The 21,319-nt window shown below is 40.5% G+C and overlaps 1 protein-coding gene across 1 annotated transcript in view; it reads right to left on the bottom strand.

The window, feature by feature from the left end:
• The window catches only part of MRPS27 (mitochondrial ribosomal protein S27), a 96,630-nt gene that overhangs the window by 15,364 nt on the left and 59,947 nt on the right, over positions 1-21,319 (bottom strand). Inside the window, exons 5-7 of the mRNA XM_007531249.3 lie at positions 16,080-16,194; positions 13,857-13,935; positions 2,384-2,499 (exon numbers count right to left, since the gene is read on the bottom strand). Coding sequence (XP_007531311.1) covers positions 2,384-2,499; positions 13,857-13,935; positions 16,080-16,194 — 310 coding nt within the window. The remainder of the gene's footprint in view (positions 1-2,383; positions 2,500-13,856; positions 13,936-16,079; positions 16,195-21,319) is intronic.

Genomic DNA, 21,319 nt, shown 5'->3' with positions numbered 1-21,319 from the left:
TACCATTTTCCCTTTCCCTTTTCATTTTTATTTCTTTTAATACAATGCCAGAGAATGAACCAAGGATACCACTGAGTTGTCTCTTAACTCATTTTTTGTAGTTTTTTTTTTTGAGAGGGGGAGAGAGACCAAAGCACTGCTGTTGCTGAGGAGTTATTCTGATGCAGTCTCCGTCCCCAGGTTTTACTATGCAGCGCGAAACCCTAGCATTGCCCCCTTCAACCAATCCTGGCCCTACACGTCACCTCTGGTTGTTGCCCAATAAAAAGCCCCCTCACCCCCCCCCTCTCTGGGTCTCTCCCTCTCTGAGGTCTCGCTCCCTGCTCCCCCCCCACGTGGTCGGTCATTGCCGGCTGGCTCCACGTGGTCCAAACCAAACCCCCCCCCATCCTATAATAAAGATTTGTGTACCCCTTTGCTCTGGACGTCCGCTCTCTTCTCCGCGGTGCAGCCCGACACCAGACCACCTCAACAACACACTACTTTTCTGTCTGTGAACCATAGAGTTCTTGGATGCTACTCCTGGCATTCTCATGTGGACTAAGGGATTAAACCCAGGACCCAAAACCTGGTAAGGCACTAGCTCTATTAACTGTCTTACCTCCTGGGTCCTTGCTGGGAACAACCATAATATTTTCCTAAGTACCCTGATCATGGCCATCCTGGCTCCATCTGACATTCTATTCACATTACAGCCAACGGATCTTCTCAAATCACAAAGCTGATCACATCATTCCCTCTGCTTAATAAGTTTCAATGGTTTCACACTATTTTTAGGATGTGGATAAAACAGCTTAGCATGACCTACATTTCCCAACATCAGTTCACCTTTCTTATTGCTCTCTCTGTTGGAGCTGCATTGACTAGCTAGTCAATTTCCTTCAGTTCCTGTCTGCTTACCATGTTCTTTGAGACAGCACTTTTACATATATTATCTCCCCTTTTTGATCTTCTCTTCAGCCTGTTAGTTCTCATTCATCCCTCAAATTTAGAAATATTTCCCTAGAAAGTAATCTTGATGCAAACAAAGACTCCCTACAGGGCCAGGAGATAGCTTACTTGGTAGACCAAGGGCCATGCAGGAGGACCTGTGGTCACCTCATAGGAACACTAGTACTAAACAGTAAACCCCCACCCCATATCTGTCTCACTCTCTACCTAAAAACAAATAACAAAACAAAAGGTCCACTGGGAGTAGTTAATTGTGTAGTAAAAAGCCTGAGCAGTTAAGTTTTGCTACAACAATACCAACTTCCTAAACTTTCACAGTTGACTTCTTTTTTGTGCTCAATATAGTCATAATCTTATTATCAGCATCTGCTTTGATTTTACTATCGGTAATGTATGGTGTTCAACATATATTTAATCAATGAAAGCTTTGTCACAGACCAGGACATTCACCTTAGAAAGGCAAAAAGCATACCATAAATTCTTTAAGATGTGAGCTTCACTAGGTTGTTCCAGTTGCTGCACAAACTATGATTTTTGTAAGAGCAGACAATGTGGCCAGAATGCCTGGCTTTTCAAGGAAGCCCTATCATCTACTAGTTGTGTAGCGATTATATAGCATCTTTGAGACCTTACCTTCTCACATATATAGAGGAAAACAGGATTAATAAATTTAGAAAACCAAAAGCAGTCTGCTGAAAAAACACTAATTATATAGTAGTTGTTTTTATTACTGTTGTTATATTGTATAAGACACAGACTAAATAATATCTAAATGCTAAATAAGAAATAATATCTAAATTCTAAATAAATGAAACCAAGTGGCCCAGAAACTAGAGTTCTGGGCATGTAAGCATAAGCTCTACCCCAGACCTGAATGTGCCAGAATGATGCTCTGGTTCCCTTCTCCTGAAATACATAAACTAAAACTTAAACAAACAAACCAACAACAACAACAACAACAAAGAAAAAACAGATGGAACTGAAACTTGCTGTGCTGGACTGATATAAAACAACCTAAGGGAAGCACTGGAAAATACCAAATACCCCAGGATGTGATCAACAATACAGTCTCACTGCTTCTATGATATAACATGTTCAACTCTCATTACTTATCCATTTTTCATCTCCAAATTTCTGAGGTACAGTCAGCTCAAGTTTCAAAATGTCCATAAAGATAGTCACTTAGAATTTTCTCTAGTGGAGGGACACCCAGCTCCACTTTGTTATAAAGTAGTAACTGAAATGAACAGAAAGAATGAACATTCCTTCCTTGGCTGTGCATGCCCACAGAGATGCCACCAGACATGTAGGTCCAGATTCTGAAGGCAGGGGTTTCTTCTTGTCATCCAGTAGGGATGCCTACTGAGTTTTGTTTGTTCCCTCTTACCTCCTGTTTATATCTTTTAAAACTGTTCTTTAGTAGACCACTTACATTGAGGTCTGTCTTCTTTGCCAGAGAGTGGTATAAAACATAGAGGGAGAGAAGCTGGGTGGAAGGAATTTCAAAGGCTTCTTGCTTCATGATTTCAAAAACCACAGATAAAGCATCTGGCAAAAAGATCAGGGGAAAAATGAGAAGAAATTAGTTGTAGGTAACACCATCAAATCTCTATTTAACTATAAACTCTTAAAAAGTACATGCAGTATGATGGAAAAATAAGCAGGATTAAGAAGTGAAATATGTAAGCTCTGATCTCAGTTTTCCCATAAGCATTAGCCAAGCCAGTTTCTCTTTTATCGACTTTAACAAAGGCAATAAAACGAATGCTATGTACCAGTGTTCTCAAGAACATTGAATAAACTGCTTAATTTCCATCATCATTAATAAGATACCATTTACCACATTTATTTCAAAAGATTCTAGAGCAGTCCAACAGGATAATAGACCTGCAGGAGGAAAGTTTTCATGAGTGATATATAGGTGTCTTCCTCTTAGTCTCTCTCACTCTGTCTCACTGTCTTAAAAAAAAAAAAAAAAGATCAGGAGAAGGAGTATATTTGGAACTAAGCTGCAGTAAACAAACCAAAAAACCCAAAACAATCAAGATCAGCTTAAAAACAAGATCAATCAAACCCAAAACAATCAAGATCAGCTTACAAGAAGGGGAAGGAAAATGTCCATTCAAGAATTATAAGTCCCAGAGTATAAAACACAATATAAGATATTTGTTTCCACATGAATGATGGTCATAGGTTAGACCTTGAATGACTATATATTTCCCTTCAGTATTTACAACATAGATGGGAGCCAAGAAAATCAAGTTCAAACAATTTCCTTCCATTATTATTCCCTGTTAAGTTACAGAATGCTAACAACTGGCATGGTTTTGAACATGTTGTCACAATTCTAAATGAGGTCAAAGGCAAGAAATATATATATATATATGTATATATATGCAAATGGAGAAACTAAAATAGACATGTAGACTACGAATCTTTCTAATAACTCAACAGCAAAATATGGACCTGGAAAAGTAAAAACAAACAAAAAACCCACACATCAAAGCACAAACCATATTTTGAAAGAAAGCAACTAAAGCTTAACTATAGCTTCATTACTTTGCAACCAGGTTCCAGATGTTACCATGAAGCCAACCTGATTTTCCTGGGCAGAGGACCCCACCAATGTGCCCCAGAATCCTGCCCCACTAGGGAAAGATAGAAACAGGTATGGATCAATCTGCCAATGCCCATTTTCAGTGGAGAAGCAATTACAAAAGTAAGAACTTCCACCTTTTGCACCTCATAATGATCTTGGGTCTGTATACCCAGAAGGGTAAAGAATAGGAAAGCAAATAGTTAATTTTAGCAACAGAATTTTTTTTTTTAAAGTAAGAATGGGAGCTACTCCCTGCCCAAATCAAACCTTCTAGCCCTTTTCTCTACTCTGACACCACTCTCTCAGACAATATTCTTATCCAACCTCAGCTAGCTACCAAACTTAAGCAAAACTACCATATTTGTATGCCTCCAGGAACATGCCTAAAATGGTTCTCCTAGCTTTCTTCTACCCTAAAATCCCTCATCTCATCCACTCTATCCTTTTTGGTTCCTGTTCTTTAATCATCTTGTCTCAGCTTAGGTCTTAGAGAGGTACAATTCCCACCAGTAGAACTCTGTATCCCACCCTGACTTATATGGGCAACCTCACCAATGTGTCTGGACCCTCGCATCTCCAGAGCTCTGGTCCACTAGGGAGAGATATTAACAGCCTGGGGGTATGGATCGACCTGTCAACTCCCATGCTTAGCGGAGAAGCAGCTACAGAAGCCAGAACTCCTACCTTCTGCTCCCCCTAAACAACATTGATCCATACTGTCAGTGGGGGAGAAGTAAAGATAAGAGGATTTTGCATTCCAGCTCCATCAGCAGCCAGAGAGAGAGAAGGAAAAGGAGAGGGACAATATGGAGGTAGCTACAATGTTATGAGTGGCTTAGAGAGGAAGAGAGGATTGAATCAGGAAATGAAGGGGCAACTATGTATAAATGTGGACAGATAGTTGTAGAGAAGATGGTTGGCCCAGGTCTACAACTTTAGGGGAATTGTTATGGATTGCAGTGGGTAGAGTGAAGATTCAGAACTCTGGTGTTGGGAATGGTGTGGATTCAAACCCCTGTTAACATGTAATTGTGTAATAATAATAATAATAATAATAATAATAATAATTAGGAAAGCATTCAAGGGAGGGGATGGGATACAGAGTTCTGCTGGTGGGAATTGTACCCCTCTTATGGTCTTGTCAATATTTCCATTTTATAAATAATAATTTAAAAAAGCTATTTAAGAAAAAAATCTTTTAAAAAAGTTGTTTTGCCAACTGTTCATTAATGAATACAAATATTATACATAGCAAATCATATTTACTTATGTAGGGAGGTTGTGGGGTGTTGTTTTCGCCGGGCTGGCTTCACAGGCAGGTAACAGACGACCCTGGACTCATGGCTGGGTTGTACGCAGTATCTCTTTATTCATGCAGGACGCAGCGCAATCTAAGCCGAGCTAAGCTAAACTAACACTAAAATGAACAATGTTGTCTTTATATATATTTCCCAAGTAGGGTGTGAACAGGATGTGACATATAGAGGGTGGAGAGAAAAGTGACTGGTGAAAATCAGGGTATGACAAGGAGAGGGGGCAGAGCAGGCAAGAATTCTACCAGTGAACCACCAATGCCCTGGAGGGAGGGTGGTGCTTGTTAACAGCTGTTATGTAAATAGAATGAAGTGGTTATGTAAACAGAATAGTGTTAAAAGGGGGGATTAAACTAATGAAACAGAAGGGGTTTTTAGAAGCATACCAACAGTGGGGATGTGGTGGAGCCTGGCAGGGCCTGACCTGAGAGGTGTGTCATCCTGGTAAGTCTCTCTATATGGAGGGGTTGAGCAAAAGGGAGGACACAGGAACCTCAAAAGGTCCCCAGCCATATAAGTATTCCCTGCCTCACAAAACATCCTGCAGGAGCCTCATTCCTTAAAACATTAAGCCTGCTCCACCCTGCATTCCTTTTTTATCTACATATCAATCTTCTGCTTTGTCTTACAAATGACTAAAGGTCTCCTTCCTAATTCCCCTCAGGGTATTGCTAATCCTACCAGTTGAACCCCTAGCAACAGTTGCTGGGGAGGTCCATACCATTCCTGGCCCCATTTGCCCCTTTCCTAGCCATATATAGTATTGTCAAGCCACTTCCATCTCTATCTTGTCTCTTCCATGTTCCAAGCTGGAATAATAATAAATATCGGGAGGCTGATGCCAACCATTGTGGTTTGCGCCAAGTGGCCTAACCAGGTGTGCTACCATGCTCTAATGAATAAAGATTTGTACTGCCTTGCCACCTCGAGCTTAGTTTGCGCGACGCTAGCCCAGCATCCTTATATATTGTATTCCAGTCAGCTCAGAAAGTAAAATTAGACTGATTTTTTAAAAACATTTTTTTTTCTTTATAAAAAGGAAGGATTGAAAAAACTATTAGGATTTTAAGGGCACAACTCCACACCATTCCCACCACCAGATCTCCGAATCCCACCCCCTCCCCTGATAGCTTTCCTATTCTTTAACCCTCTGGGAGTAGGGACCCAAGGTCATTGTGGGATGCAGAAGGTGGAAGATCTGGAGTCTGTAATTGCTTCCCCACTGAACATGGACATTGACAGGTCGATCCATACTCCCAGCCTGCCTCTCTCTTTCCCTAGAGGGTGGGGCTCTAGGGAAGCTGAGCTCCAGGAAACATTGGTGTGGTTGTCTGTCCAGAGAATTCTGGTCGGCATCATGCTAGCATCTGGAACCTGGTGGCTGAAAAGAGAGTTAACATACAAAGCCAAACAAATTGTTGACCAATAATGAACCTAAAGTCTAGAATAGTGCAGATGAAGGGGGGAGGGGGTCCTCCATTTTGTAGATAGCTAGTAGGCATATTTTAGTTATATTCCAAAGGGCCTGTGGCTATACTAGTTTTTTTTTTCCTTCTTCTTCTTCCTTTTTCCCCCCTGAGCCTGACATATGATATGCAGGTGGATCCAAGTTATTGTCTAGGGAGATGATGTCATGGTTGGAAAAAAGACCAGAAAGCTGGATCAGGGAAGAGAGTTGCTCCCTAATATGGAAAAGGGGTATAAATATTGTTGACTGTAAACCCCACTGATTTGATGTGATCTGGGGACCATATTCAGTTTAGGAGCCTATGTGACCTCTGCATCCCTGCAGATCTGAGCTCACATTCTGTGGTCATGAGTAGGAACATTCCAAGCTGCCCCAATATCGACCCATCTTCCTCAGGTGTAGTATAGAGTATGTTGTCCATCCTCGAACATTCACTGCTGTTGTTGATCCAAGTTGAGGCTAAGGTCCTATGGGGGCCCACAAAGGGGTCTGTTTTGTTGTTCCTGATACAGATGACCAGTAACAATGGAGAGAGGGATTTACTTTGGTCTAGGCCCATCATGTCTGTTTGGGAATCTCAGGAGTCTCCAAACAGGGCCCCAGCTGATGGGGTGGCCTGATAGTGACTAAAGAAGTCATCATTAAAGTTTTGTCAGTGCTTCCTTTATACTGACTCGTTGCAGACTATTTCTGTACTTTTGCTTTCAGGTATATATTTTGTCCTAATTTATAGATACATGTGAACATATGCTCTAACTCCTGGGACCTGGTCTATATCTAGGTTTTGAGACTTTGTTAGGAAGTGAACCACCTGGAATGGAATTAGAGAATCCTATGAAAGGAAAGGTCTCCCCCGATTAATGAGGCTGAAGGGTTGACATTCCATGCCTGATGTTGTTTCTGTACACAGTCTGAAGTGAAGCATACTGAGATGGTACTTGTTGCGTTGAGATCAGCGGATGCAATATCATTTGATAGGAATTGAGAGAAGCATGCAGGCAAGTGAGCCCAACTCTAGAGGTTCCAGAACTGGGGGAAATATAGGCTCTATAGAGGTTACAAGAGGTTCCTGTTATCTTAGGGTTAAGAAGATAACATAATTATTGCTATAATCACATTATTTGTCAATTGGGTTAACTTTGAAAAAATCCCTTTGTTAGGATTTGTTGTATCATACACAACATCACCATAATTTATGTCCTTTGACATTATTTGTATATAGCTGTGCCACCAGTTGCTTCTGTTCTCCCTGGTCTAGGCTTTTAAGAGAGTCAACATATCAAAGACTCAGCCTATGTATTAAAAAGACTCAGTCTGTGCTTTAAAATGTTCGAGGCATACAATCAATTTTTCCCCTCAAATATTAATTAGTGATTTATATGACTACAAATTAATAGGAGTGTACATAAATACCATTCCCATCACCAAAGGACTATGTCCCATCTCATCCCACGCCACCCCCACCACCACCCTGGGAAGCCAAGCATCCACCCTCACCTTCACCCCAGGGTTTTTACTTTGGTGCCCTGCTCCAACAGTTTTCTTTATTTTATTTATTCGCTTTTGTTACCCTTATTATTTTATTGTTGTTCTTATTGATGTCACTGTTGGATAGGACAGAGAGAAATGGAGAGAAATGGGGAAGACAGAGAGAGGGAGAGAAAGATAGTCACTCGCAGACCTGCTTCACCGCTTGTGAAGCGACTTCTCTACAGGTGGGGGGAGTTGGGGGATCGACTCAGGTTCCTCATGCCAGTCCTTGAACTTTGTGCCACCTATGCTTAACTTGCTGCACTACTGCCGACTTCTAGATTGATTTTTTTTACTTACTTTTCATTTATAATTACTTACTTTTCCTTTATAATTATATACCTTGATATTCTGAAACCCCAAAAGTACATCTTCTAGATTTTTGTTATACACATAACTCCCATCAAAACTTTAGCTCTCATGTGAAATTCTCTCATGTAGTAATAAATAACAGAGCTTCAAAACCTGATTATAAAATATACAATTAAATTATGGTTCTATTAAAATCAGCAAATAAATGCATGCATAGTAAGAAATGGGGAAAGTAATTAACATTTCAAAAGATGACATACAGCAAATACTCGCTGACAGTCATACCTGAGAGAAGAGATCTAAAGACAAAGGAGAGAGGTTCTCACAGAAGGGTAGAAATACACAATTTCTAGCCATTTACATTGAATACTGATGTGATGATATAGTTTGAGAGTGCAAGAATGCAGGCATGGGAGGAGTGGAGGTGAGCAGCTCAGTTACAGTAATCACAGAGGTCAGAAATGCAACCATACCCATGTTCCTGAAGTAGTAACTATGTCTGTCTGGGGCTCTACAGTGTTAGCCCTCAGGATGAACTGGGAAGAGGGAAGCCTGCTCTTCTCCATTGTCAATGTAGTTACAAGCACATTAGCACTAACTCCCTCTCTCCAGGAACTAGTGGGGTCCCAACCTGACAGTTTTTAGAACTGTCTGCAATGCTTATCTTTCTTTGACCTCCCTTTATTGCAGCTGTAGATAAAAGTGATTTTAGTTTCACAGAATCAGGGAATTTAAGAATAAAGAGATCACTGCTCTACTTACTTCACAGATGAGCAAAGAAAAGCCTGGAGAGTCAAGATTACTTACCTCCTTTGCTAGAATTCTTCTCTTTCCAGGCAAAGCCAACTAATGCTATAGTTTTTGTATTTTCCATGCAGGAACAACCATGATTTAAATAAAACATGCTCAGAAAACTGTGTTAAAAAGTCAACTTAATAATTATCATTATTATAATTTTAGCTATTTATGGAAGCCAGGTAGAATTTATTCTTTAATTAGATACAATGGCCCATGACGAAACGAACATAAACACAGAAATCTGGGAAACTCAAGAGGAAGAAATACAAATATGAGTCTCTTAGAAGATCAACTATAGGAGTCTATTTCTGATAGAGTGATGCAAAGTGTTTATTTCTTTTTTCTTTAAGACTGGGACCACAGCTGGGGGTAGAGGGAGAGACAAAGAGGAGGAGGTGAGAGAGGAAAGGGACATAGAGAAAGAGCTGGGGGTAGATAGCATAATGGTTATGTAAAGAAATTTTTATGCCCGATGCTCCCAGGTTCAATATATGCACCACCATAAGCCAGAGCTGAGCAGTACTTTGGTTAAAAAAAAAAGAAATAAAAATAAAAATATTCTATAATAATAAAAATATTAAAAAAAAAAGAAAATTAAAAAGAGAAAGATCACAGCACTTGAAGCTTCTTCCTTCAATACAGTGGAGGCTGAGTTTGAACTTGGATCATGTGCATGGCAGAAGAGTGCGCAATTCAATCAGGCTAATTCACCAGCCATACAAAGAGTCTATTATTTTATTTATTTATTATTGGATATGACAGAAACTGAGAGGGAGTGGGGACAGAGAGAGGGAGAGAGAAAGAGAGATACCTATAGCACTGCTTCACTACTTGTGAAGCTTTCTCGCTGCAGGTGGGGGCTGAAACTTGAATTTGGGTCACTGAGCATTATAACATGTGGGTTTAATTTCGTGTGTCACTGCAAGGCCCCTTAAACTGAGAAGGTGGTATCATTAAGAAATTCAAAAGAAAAATGGGGGTTGGGGGAGACGACCAGAGACACAGTTCCTGTGCTTTGCCATGTATGCATGTCATATCCAAGCACCAGCACCATATAAGAGTGCCATGGGCCAGGGGAAGCGCTAGTGCTGTGGTTTCTGTATTTTGAAAGAACAAGTGGCCTGAAAACTTCCGGGAGGCGTGGCGATGGAATAACTGGGATCGAATCATCTCTCTTCCCAAAACATCAGATAAATATAAGACCTCAACTGAAGTCATAATCTACAGCTGCAAGTTCTGCAGCCTCAGCAGGGTGCTCACATGTGGTTGGGGAAAAGAGGGGCACATGGGTTGAGGAACAGCAAAGTCAAATCAGAGCTGCAGGCAGCACAGTGCTGAGCTGCTCCATTTTGGTGATTTCACATTAAGCTCAGCAAGCGATGAAAGTTGTTCCGAGTGCCAAAAGAAAAGAGAAAGAGGCTTAAAACCTCTCAATCTAGGGATATTCTTCAAAGACTCCATAACACCCACCCAAAAAGATATGCGTACACTTATGTTCATAGCAGCACAATTCAATAGCTAAAACCTGGAAGCAACCCACGTGCCTAAGAACAGATGAGTGGCTAAGAAAGCTGTGGTATACGGAATACTAAGTAGCTACTAAGAATAATGAACCCACCTTCTTTGACCCATCTTGGATGGAGCTAGAAGGAATTATGTTAAGTGAGATAAGTCAGAAAGACAAAGACAAGTGTGGGATGATCCCACTCATAAACAGAAGTTGAGAAAGAAGAACAGAAAGGGAAACTCAAAGCAGGATCTAAGTTTGGAGTAAGGCACCAAAGTAAAAGTCTCTGGGTTAAGGGTGAAGGTGGATGTTTGGCTATACTTGGGGGTGGTGGTGAATATGGGATGGGACACAGTCTTTTCGTGGTGGGAATGGTGTCTATGTACACCCCTATTAACTTGCAGTCATATAAATCACTAATTAATATGAGAAGGGAAAATTATTGACTGTCTCAAACTTTTTAATGCACAGACCATAGGCTGAATCTTTGAAATATTGACTCTCTTAAAAGCTTAGACCAGGAGAGCAGAAGCAACCAATGGCATTACTTTATAAAATACACACACACACACACAAACACACACACACACACACACACAGTATCAAAGGACAAATTATGATAAGGTCATGTATGATACATCAAACCCTAACAATGGGATTTTCAAAGTTAATCCAAACCCAATTGCCAAATAATTTGATTACAGCAATAACTATCTATTGTCTTCTTAAACCCTAAGACAGCAGAAACCTCCCACTTCCTCTATAAAGCCCAAATCCCCCCTAGTCCTGGAATCTCTAGGGTGGGGCTCACTTTCCTGCATGCTTATCTCAATTCATACCAACTAATACTGCATCTTCTGATCCCAACCTATTCAATGCAATGAGTACCACCTCGGTATGCTTCACTTTGGAATGTGTCCAGAGCTGTCAGGCATGGAATGTCAACCATTCAGCATCATTACACAGATGAGACCTTTCCTTTTATCATAGGACTCCTTTATTCCATTTCAGGTGGTCCACTTCCTAACAATGCCTCAAAACCTACATATAGACCAGATCCCATGACATAGGGCAGATGTACACATGTATCCATAAATTAGGACAAAATATATATCTTAAAGCAAGAGTGCAGTGAGGTAATAAATGAAGCAAGCAAGTAGAAAGACCTACGGAAAACACCATGAAGTACCTAATGAAATAGTTTCTACTTATACCTAGATACCATCTCCTCACCAACTTCCTATTACACTTTTCTCACTCACTCCAAAGCTAAACTTAGCAAAATAAGGATTACAAAAGCTGAATAAGGGCAAGAGACTGGCATACTTTAATGATGACTCTTTAGTCACTATCAGAACACCCCATCAGCTGGGGCCTTCTGCAGGGAGTCCTCGGATTCCCACACAAACGTGATGAGCCCAGATCTCGAACAGATCCCTTTCTCCATTATCACTGATCATCTCCATCAGGAACAACAGAATGGACCCTTTTGGGGGCCCTTATAGGACCTTGTCCTCAATGTGGATCAACAGTGATAGAGAATGTTCCATCCTCCGAAGTGGGGGGTGGATATTCTCTCTACCACCTGAGGAAGATAAGTCCTGAAACTGGTGCAACTTGAAATGTTCCTACTCATGACCACAGAATGCAAGTTTGTACCTACAGGGATGTAGAGGTTACATATGCTCCTATACTGAATATGAGGCCCAGATCAAATTGATGGGGTTTACAGTCAACAATATTTATACACTTTTACCATATTTAGGAGCTACTCTCTTCCCTGATACAGCTTTCTAGCCCCTGTTCAAGCCATGACATCATCTCTCTTGTGTCCACCTGCATATCAGATGCCAGGCTCAGGCAAAAACTAGTTACGTCATGGGCCCTTTGGAATATACCTAAAATAGACATACTAGCAATTTCCAGAATGGAGACCCCCAAATCTCCATCTGCAAAATTCCAGTGTTTAGGTTCACGAATAATCAACAATTTGTTTGGCTTTATATGTTAACTCTTTTTCAGCCACCAGGTTCCAGATGCTACCATGATGCCAACTGGATTTCCCTTTCCTCAGAGCCCTGCCCCACTAGGGAAAGAGACAGACAGGCTGGGAGTATGTCTGTCGACGCTCATGTTCAGCGGTGAAGCAATTACAGAAGTCAGACCTTCCAAATTCTGCACCCCATAATGACCTGGGTCCATACTCCCAGAGGGATAAAGAATAGGAAAGCTATCAGGGGAGGCGATGGGATCCAGAGGTCTGGTGGTGGGAATTATACCCCTCTTATCCTATGGTCTTGTCAGTGTTTGCATTTCATATATAAATAAAATTAAAAAAAAAAAGTTGAACAATAAGCACAAAACAGAACTTGGACTGGGTCTGGTGTTTTGCACCAAAGTAAAGGACTCTGGGATGGGGGGAGGGTGGGGGGTCAGGTCCTTGGACATAATGGCAGAGGAGGACCTAGAGTGGCTTTGAATTGTTATATGTAAAACTGAGAAATGTGAACGGGGTAGATGGCATAATGGTTATGCAAAGAGACTCTTATTCCTGAGGCTCCAAAATCTCAGGTTCATTATGATTTTACCTTCTTTACTCCATTTTGGATGGAGCTTGAAGATTATGTTAAGTGAGATAAGTCAAAAATAAAAGGATGAAAATGGGATTATCTCACTCATAGGCAAAAGTTGAAAAACAAGATCAGAAGAAAAACACTAAGCAAAACTTGGACAAAGTAAATGACTTGGAGGTAAGTGGGAGGGTTCAGGTCCTGAAGCATGATGGTAGAGGAGGACCTATTGGGGGTTGTATTGTTATATGGAAATGTTATGCATGTATAAAATACTGTATTTTACTGTTGACTGTAAACCATTAATCCCCCAATAAAGAAAAAAAATTTTTAAAAAAAGTGGCGGGGGCCAGGTGGTGGTGCACTTGGTTAAGCACACACACTACAGTGCACAAGGACCCCGGTTCAAGCCCCTGGTCCCCACCTGCAGGGGGAAAGCTTCACAATTGGTGAGGCAGGGCTGCAGGTGTCTCTCTGTCTCTCTCCACCTCTATCTCCCCACCCCTCAATTTCTCTGTCTTTATCAAATAAATAATTTTTTAAAAAAATGGCCTGAAAATAGTGAAATCACTCATGTGTGAGACTCAGGCTGGGGGGTTAGGGGGAGGAGAAGAAAAAGGGAAGACAAAAAAAAAAAATAGAATACAGAGGGTCAGGTATGCATTTCAGCCATAGAGCACGTTTTTTTCAATGGATGAGTTTTATTCCTAGCACTGAAAAGTAAAAATTTAAAAGGCAAAACAATTACATTTACTTCCCTTTGGGAGCTGACGTCCTACTGTAAATGGGACTGTGTTTGGCTTCTTACCTTTGTAACTTTCTTTCTTTATGAAATAATCCATCAGTATATTGAATGTAAAGTTGTCTGGAAAAATTCCATATTGAACCTGGAATGCAAATATAAGGGGAAATGGGAAAATCCACTTTCATTTAGTTTTTCGTGTGGAGAGAACGAGAAAGAAGGAGGAGGAGGTGGGAGAGATGAGAGAGATGGAGAGATAGAATATGTAAGAGAACATAACATTGAAGCTTCCATTAATGCAGAAGGGTCCAAGATCAAATATGGGTTGCAAATACGGCAAAGCTGTGCCATCTTTTAATTTCTTAAAGAAATTAAAATCAGTTTACATTCCCACCAACAGTACACATATGCTCCTTTTTTTTTGTTTTTTTTTACTGTATTTTCACCAGGACTTGTTATCATTAATCTCTTAGAGACCTATGAAATATGTCAACAAAATTTTACTAGCCAAACTACTGGAATGTTCTGTTCATAAGCAGCTGAGTACCTGACAATTCTGATTTCTTAAGATTAGTCCCTTTAGCAATCACTTTTCTTATAATTATTTATTTATTTACCCATTTGTTGTCCTTTTTTTCCTTATTGTTGTTGTAGTTATGTTGTTATTGATGATGTCGTTGTTAGATAGGACAGAGAGAAATGGAGAGAGGTGGAGAGGACGGAGAGGGGGAGATAAAGAGACACCTGCAGACTTGCTTCACTGCCTGTGAAGGGACTCCCCTGCAAGTGTGGAGCCAGGGGCTCGAACCAGGATCCTTACACTGGTCCTGGAGCTATGCACCACCTGCACTTAACCCACTGCACTACCACCTGACTCCCTCTTTCTAGATTTTATTTATTAATGAGAAAGACAGGAAGAGATAGAGAAAGAATCAGACATGACTCTGTCACATGCGCTGCCAGGGACTGAACCTGGGACCTCATGCTTAAGAGTCCAATGCTCCTTCTAATGCGTGACCTCCTGGATCACAACAATCACTTTAGAATTTTCTAAAAGTGATTTTAACAATGCACTAATTCTTACACTTACAGAATTAGATACAATTTCTGGGAAGAGGGCCCAGGAACTAGGAATTTTAGTGACTCTCTCATATGATTTTTTTGTACATTCAAAGTTGACAACTACTGATTTAGACTGTGGGTTGCATTTTTGTTTGGTTTCGAGTAACTTAGCAATACTATCTTTCTAAAAATGTGTATGACAGTAAAAGTACTCTGGAGAGTTTTTTTTTTCCCCCAGCAAAATGTCATACTCTTATCTCCAGTCTTCTTCACCAAAGGGAAGCTGGCAAGAAACTCAAGACTTTCAGGATCAAAGATGAAATAACCACCAATGCATATCTTGTTAATTAGATTAACTTTCATTTTTCACTTTTTAAAGTATTTTATTTATTTGAGAGAGAGAGAGAGAGAGAGAGAGAGAGAGAGAGACTAGAGCACTGCACAGCTCTGGCTTATGGTGGTGTGAGGGACTGAACCTGGGACTTCAGAGCCTTAGGCATATCAGTCTCTTTGCATAACCATTATGCTATCTACCCCCACCCCCTCTTATTGAATTTCTATGCTTGGAAAAAGCTGTAGTTATAGTGATGTTAGTTTGTTAATTAATTTGTATCTTGCTCTATTTTAAAAAGAACAGAGCAAATACTATTTAAAGGTTATTTCTTGGCCAACATGTAGAAGTCCCATGGCACTGGGGGGGAAGCTTTGGTGGCCACCCCTTTACCTACAAATATAAAAGATGGCTAGGAATGGTAAAACTATGTTGGCACAAGACCACAGTAAGAACTAACTAAATAAAAGTCATTTCCTTCACCGTTTTCAGCCGACCTTGGATGGACCTTGAAAAATTCATGTTAAGTGAAATAAGTCAGAAACAGAATGATGACTATGGGATGATCTCACTCTCAGGCAGAAGTTGAAAAACAAGATCAGAAAAGAACACACAAGTAGAACCTGAACTGGAATTGGCGTATTGCACCAAAGTAAAAGACTTTTGGGTGAGGGGAGAATACAGGTCCTAGAAGGATGACAGAGGACTTAGTGGGGGCTGTACTGTTATATGGGAAATGTTATGCATGTACAAACTATTATATTTACTGTTGAATGTAAAACTAATTCCCCAATAAAGAAAGTCATTTCTTGTATATTCTACACAGTACTGTAGTAGACTCAAACACATTATCTGAACTCAGGAAAGTAAGCTGCCAATACCAGGAACCCACTCACCTTATTTGCAATAGTGTATAGTGCTTTGTCCTGTGCACCAAATTTTAGACACTGCCTAATCCAGGTGTGGATAGTCCAATCTCTCAGGTACCAGCAGTTGGGGCTGTGCCGAAATCTAAACAAAGCATAAAAAAGAAAGCTGATGTTAACTCTTAAACATAATTATCAAAAACACATCCTTCATTCTCAAATCCTCAGACATTTATAGATGTGCAATCAATGTAATCATAAGTCTGAAAAATCAAGTCAATGACAGGGAGATAGCATAGTGGCTATGCAAAAAGACTTCCATGTTCTTAGGTCCCAGGCTCAATGCCATAAGCCAGAAACGAGAAAAAAGTCACCAGTCAATAAGAAATTAAAGATACTCCCCCCCCAAAAAAAAGATAAAACTCATTAACTTTAAAGTCTGAGATTAGGAAAAGAAAGCAAATGTTATAAACAACAAAAAATAGATTTTCTGGCCAGGTGGTGGCGCACCTGGTTAAAAACACATATTATAGTGCACAAGGACCCAGGTTCAAGGCCCTGGACCCCACCTGCAGGCCTCTTTCTGTCTCTCTCCTTCTTCCACACGCCCCCCTCAATTTCTCTGTCTCTATCCAATGGTAAATAAATAATTAAAAATATATAAGATTTTATTTGCTATTAATATCCCCTAATTCACCATCATGGTTAAAGAAGAAAGATGAATGATGATCTGGGGAAAATATCTAGTAAACATGGTGTTCCATAAGTATCTATTTCACCAGAAGAAAGATGTAAAGCTGAAACTGTCATTTTGAAGTTTAAAATAAAACATGGAGCTACGTGTGTGTGTGTGTGTGTGTGTGACAGTACAGTAGTAGTGCACAGGATTTAGATGCAGAATTTCCAGGTCTGATCACCGGCAAATCAGTAATCTGAGCTGAGTACTGATAGATGAGCCTAGCTGCAGATTTCTCAAAAGTATTTCCTTTTTTTTTTTTTTAAAAAAAAAAAAGCCTCTTACACTTACTGAAGAACTCACACTTATAATCACCTCTGCATTGCAGTCCTTGAGAGACTTATCAACAGACTCATAGGTTACTAAATTCCTTCCTCCTTCCATCCTGGCAGTTCCACCCTGCTCTCACCCTTATCAAGGGCTACTTGGTCTGATCTCTGTTTGCTAAGACCTAGATATACAGATAAACAACCATTTCCAGGACATTTCAACAAAGTAACAACATTAAATGAATTTGGAAATAAGGGGAAGACATTTATACACATATTATAACATCTACTACCCAAAGTGTGTTCATTCCTTCATTGCCCAGGCAGGTAGCAAATAAACTCTTCAAGCCTTCATCAGTGTTAAAATAGAAACAAAGCAAGGCCAAGTGGTGGTGAAGCTGGTAGAGTGTACACATTACAGTATGCAAAGACCTGGGTCCAAGCCCAGGTTAACATCTATTGGGAGGAAGGGGAGGAGAAGCTTTACAAATGGTGAAACTGTGCTGCAGATATCTCTCCCACCCCCAAATTTCCATCTATGAAAAAGAAAAAGCAACTAGCATACAATATCTATAGCTACCTAAAATACAAACAACTAAAATGCTGAATTGGACTCTGTAGTAAATTTCAGAAGAACTTCTCTGTCAGTGACTTTCTAGCAGTTCAGACAGAATAAGCCTGGGCCCTTTTCAGAGCTGTCAATAAGGAATTGATAGGTAAGTCTGTAGAATGAGAGTTTTCCTAGACTGATTCTGTGGCCTGCTGGGTAAGAATTCTCCTTCTCAGTTATGACAAGGGCAGAGACAAGAACCACAGAACACTGATTTTTTTTCTTTTCTGATTTTTTTTTTATTGGGGAATTAATGTTTTACATTCAACAGTAAGTACAATAGTTTATACATGCATAACATTCCCCAGTTTCCCATATGACAATACAACCCCCACTAGGTCCTCTGAATCCTTCTTGGACCTGTATTCTCCCCACCAACCCACCCCAGAGTCTTTACTTTGGTGCGATACGCCAATTCCAGTTCAGGTTCTACTTGTGTTTTCTTTTCTGATCTTGTTTTTCAACTTTGGCCTGAGAGTGAGATCATCTCATATTCATCCTTCTGTTTCTGAATTATTTCACTCAACATGATTTTTTCAAGGTCCATCCAAGATCGGCTGAAAACGGTGAAGTCACCATTTTTTACACCTGAGTAGTATTCCATTGTGTGTATATATATATATATATCATAACTGTTGTTGAACACCTGCCACTCATCTGTTGTTGGACACCTGGGTTGCTTCCAGGTTTTGGCTATTACAAATTGTGCTGCCTGATTTTTTAATTGCCTGGATACATACTGCTTTTGTTCTTGCTTGCTCTGACCACCGGCTTGGCAGATGACAGCAGCCACTGCAGGAGTCCCCTCTATGCTCATGCCATCAGTTGTCTGCTCATCTCTGCTAGAAGCTGTATTATTGCCTAGGAAAGCAGGCTGCCAAGTGAGGCAAACTTTTTGAGTGTGGAAAAGATAAAATAAATGCAACCCAGATGACCTCAATAATACAGCTTTACTCATGAAAACAATAGACGCTCTGAGTCGCCAGTAAATAAAATATAGGTAAGCTTACACAATTCTAAGGATATGCATATTTCTTGGAGGGAAGGAGGAAGAGAAAGAAGAGCATCTTTAGGCTTTCATTCTGATTGGCCTGAAATCCCAAATCCTTTTTTAAAAATATTTATTTATTTATTCCCTTTTGTTGCTCGTTTTATTGTTGTAGTTATTTTTGTTGTTGTTATTGATGTCATCGTTGTTGGGTAGGACAGAGAGAAATGGAGAGAGGAGGGGAAGACAGAGAAGGGGAGAGATAGACACCTGCAGACCTGCTTCACTGTGAGTCCCCTGCAGGTGGGGAGCTGGAGGCTTGAACCGGGATCCTTATGCTGGTCCTTGCACTTTGCGCCACGTGCGCTTAACCCGCTGCCCTACCGCCTCCCGAGATCCCAAATTCTTATTCTCAAGGGGCAACAGTTGATTTTAAAATTTAATAATGTTAAAGTGGAGCACCAAAAGCTTCTAAATGGATACCTAATCAATTCATGGTCTACCTCATGATGAAAACGAGAGTTTTATTTAAAAGTTCTAATATTTTAAGTCAATGAGCTATAATGTACAACTATTAAATTTATAAAAATAAGGAAATAAAACTATAAGTTCTTTGGTTAGGTACTTTTAATTTGCCATCTGCCAATTTCTAAACTAACCTAAGCAGCAAAATAACCTAAGCAGCCTGAGGTCTGGGGTTAGATCCCTGGCACTTTGTGTGCTATTGATAGAACAGCATTCCAGTTCTTACTCATTTTCTAATAGTAATAAAAAAAAATCAAATAAATCTTAGCCTCTCTTCTAAAACTGAAGAAGTGAAATTCCATTTGCAGGATTTTTTTTTTAAAGTCCTATAAGCAATCACTAGACCTCCTGCTATCCCTATTTACCATCTTAAAAAGGGTAATAAATGGAGTTTTGGTAGGAAATAAGACACATAAAATTTTACAAATGTTAAGTACTAAATAAATGCAGCATAAAAGCCCCCCCCCCACCTTTTGAAGTGAAGATGAATAAAGGAAGCTTTTGGATGTCAAAGTTTAAATATGCCAGGCTCAAGGCTGAAAAATGAGGCCACTAGCATTTCACCTGGGAACATAGGTGTACTACCATATGAGAATCTACTATAGGAGAAAAACTCTTTTTTTGTGTCTTTTTATGGAACAAAATGAATGCAGTGACAGGTAGAACACATATCCCCCTTGCCTGCCCAGGTATTTTCCTTTCTAAATTGTCAAATGGATCTTTTAATCTGAGAGACATATTTCCTATTCATGATGTATTTACTGAGATGCTATCCTATGCCAGGTGATTCAGGCTCTATTCTTTCTAGCCAACCCAATTTCATCTACCTCTAAACAAGAAAACATTTTTTCTTTTCTGATACAGAAAATAATAATAAAAAAGAAAATCCCCAAATAAAACAAATAAAACAAAAACTCACTTTGAGTGTGAGCTCTATCTGAAATCTAGAACTTTCCCTCCCTTCTTCTTTCTTTCAGATTTATGTTTATTAACAAGAGAGAACACCAAGGCATTTACGTTGGAGACTTTAATAGTCATCACCAAGACTGGGGATATTCCTCCACTCGTGCTGACTGACGGCTCTATCTTAGCCAACTGGGCTTCAGCGAATGACCCCTCCCTATTATATGATCCCAAACAGCCAGGCTCTTTTCACAGTGCTAGATGGAATAAAGACTCGTCACCCGACCTGTGCTGGATTAGCACAGTCAATGGCCAAGCCTTTCCCGCTACGAGACTAGTTCTCAAGATCTTCCCGCACAGTGATCACCGCCCAGCTATCATCCACATTGGTCTCCAGTTCCCACTGATTCTGTGCTCGGAGAAACTAAGATGGAACTTTCGGAAAGCAAACTGGCGTCTGTTCAGTGATCTTACCAACAAATCTATTCCTGCAATTCCAATTAACTCTATCCCCTCTGAAGATTCCTACAGGCGCTTCCGCCAAGCCATCTTCAAAGCAGCTTCCCAAGCCATTCCTTGTGGGAGACGTGCTAACTATACGCCTTGTCTTGATGCTGAATGCGAGCAATTACTAAAGCAGTATGATGAGTCGGGCGACCCAGATGTGGCTGACCATCTCTTTGCCTCCCTGGATGCAGCACGCCAAGCCCGCTGGCAACAACTCACGGAAAGTCTGAACTTCACCCACTCAAGTAGGAAGGCCTGGAAGCTTCTTCACAGACTGGGTGCCGGTAGCCAACCCCCTCCCGTCTCCCATCCTCCCGTATCTCCAAACTCAGTGGCCAGTCACCTAACTCAAGTTGGACGTGCTAAGATCGACCCAGTCTGGAAAAGAGAAATTTCCCATGAACGGTCATCCCACTTCCGGTTATCTTGTCCATCTCCAAAAATCTCTCCCTTTACACTGTCTGAACTGGAAGACGCTTTGAAGAGGGCTAAACCGGGAACAGCTGCTGGCTATGATAACATCACCCCAGAACTCATTCTTAACCTGGGCCCCGTGGCAAAGAAGTGGCTCACTTCATTCCTGTCCCACATCTTGGAATCTGAGTCTATGCCCAAAGTTTGGCGTCGTGCGAAGATTATAGCAGTTTTGAAACCAAAGAAAGACCCAACACTGGCCGCCAGCTACAGACCAATTTCTCTCCTCTCCGTGTGTTACAAACTCCTTGAGAGGCT

This window comes from Erinaceus europaeus, chromosome 5 (assembly GCF_950295315.1).
Source record: "Erinaceus europaeus chromosome 5, mEriEur2.1, whole genome shotgun sequence".
In the NCBI taxonomy this organism is placed as follows: Eukaryota; Metazoa; Chordata; class Mammalia; order Eulipotyphla; family Erinaceidae; genus Erinaceus; species Erinaceus europaeus.
The sequence above is the reverse complement of the archived record's forward strand: the minus strand, read 5'-3'. Positions and strand labels throughout refer to the sequence as shown.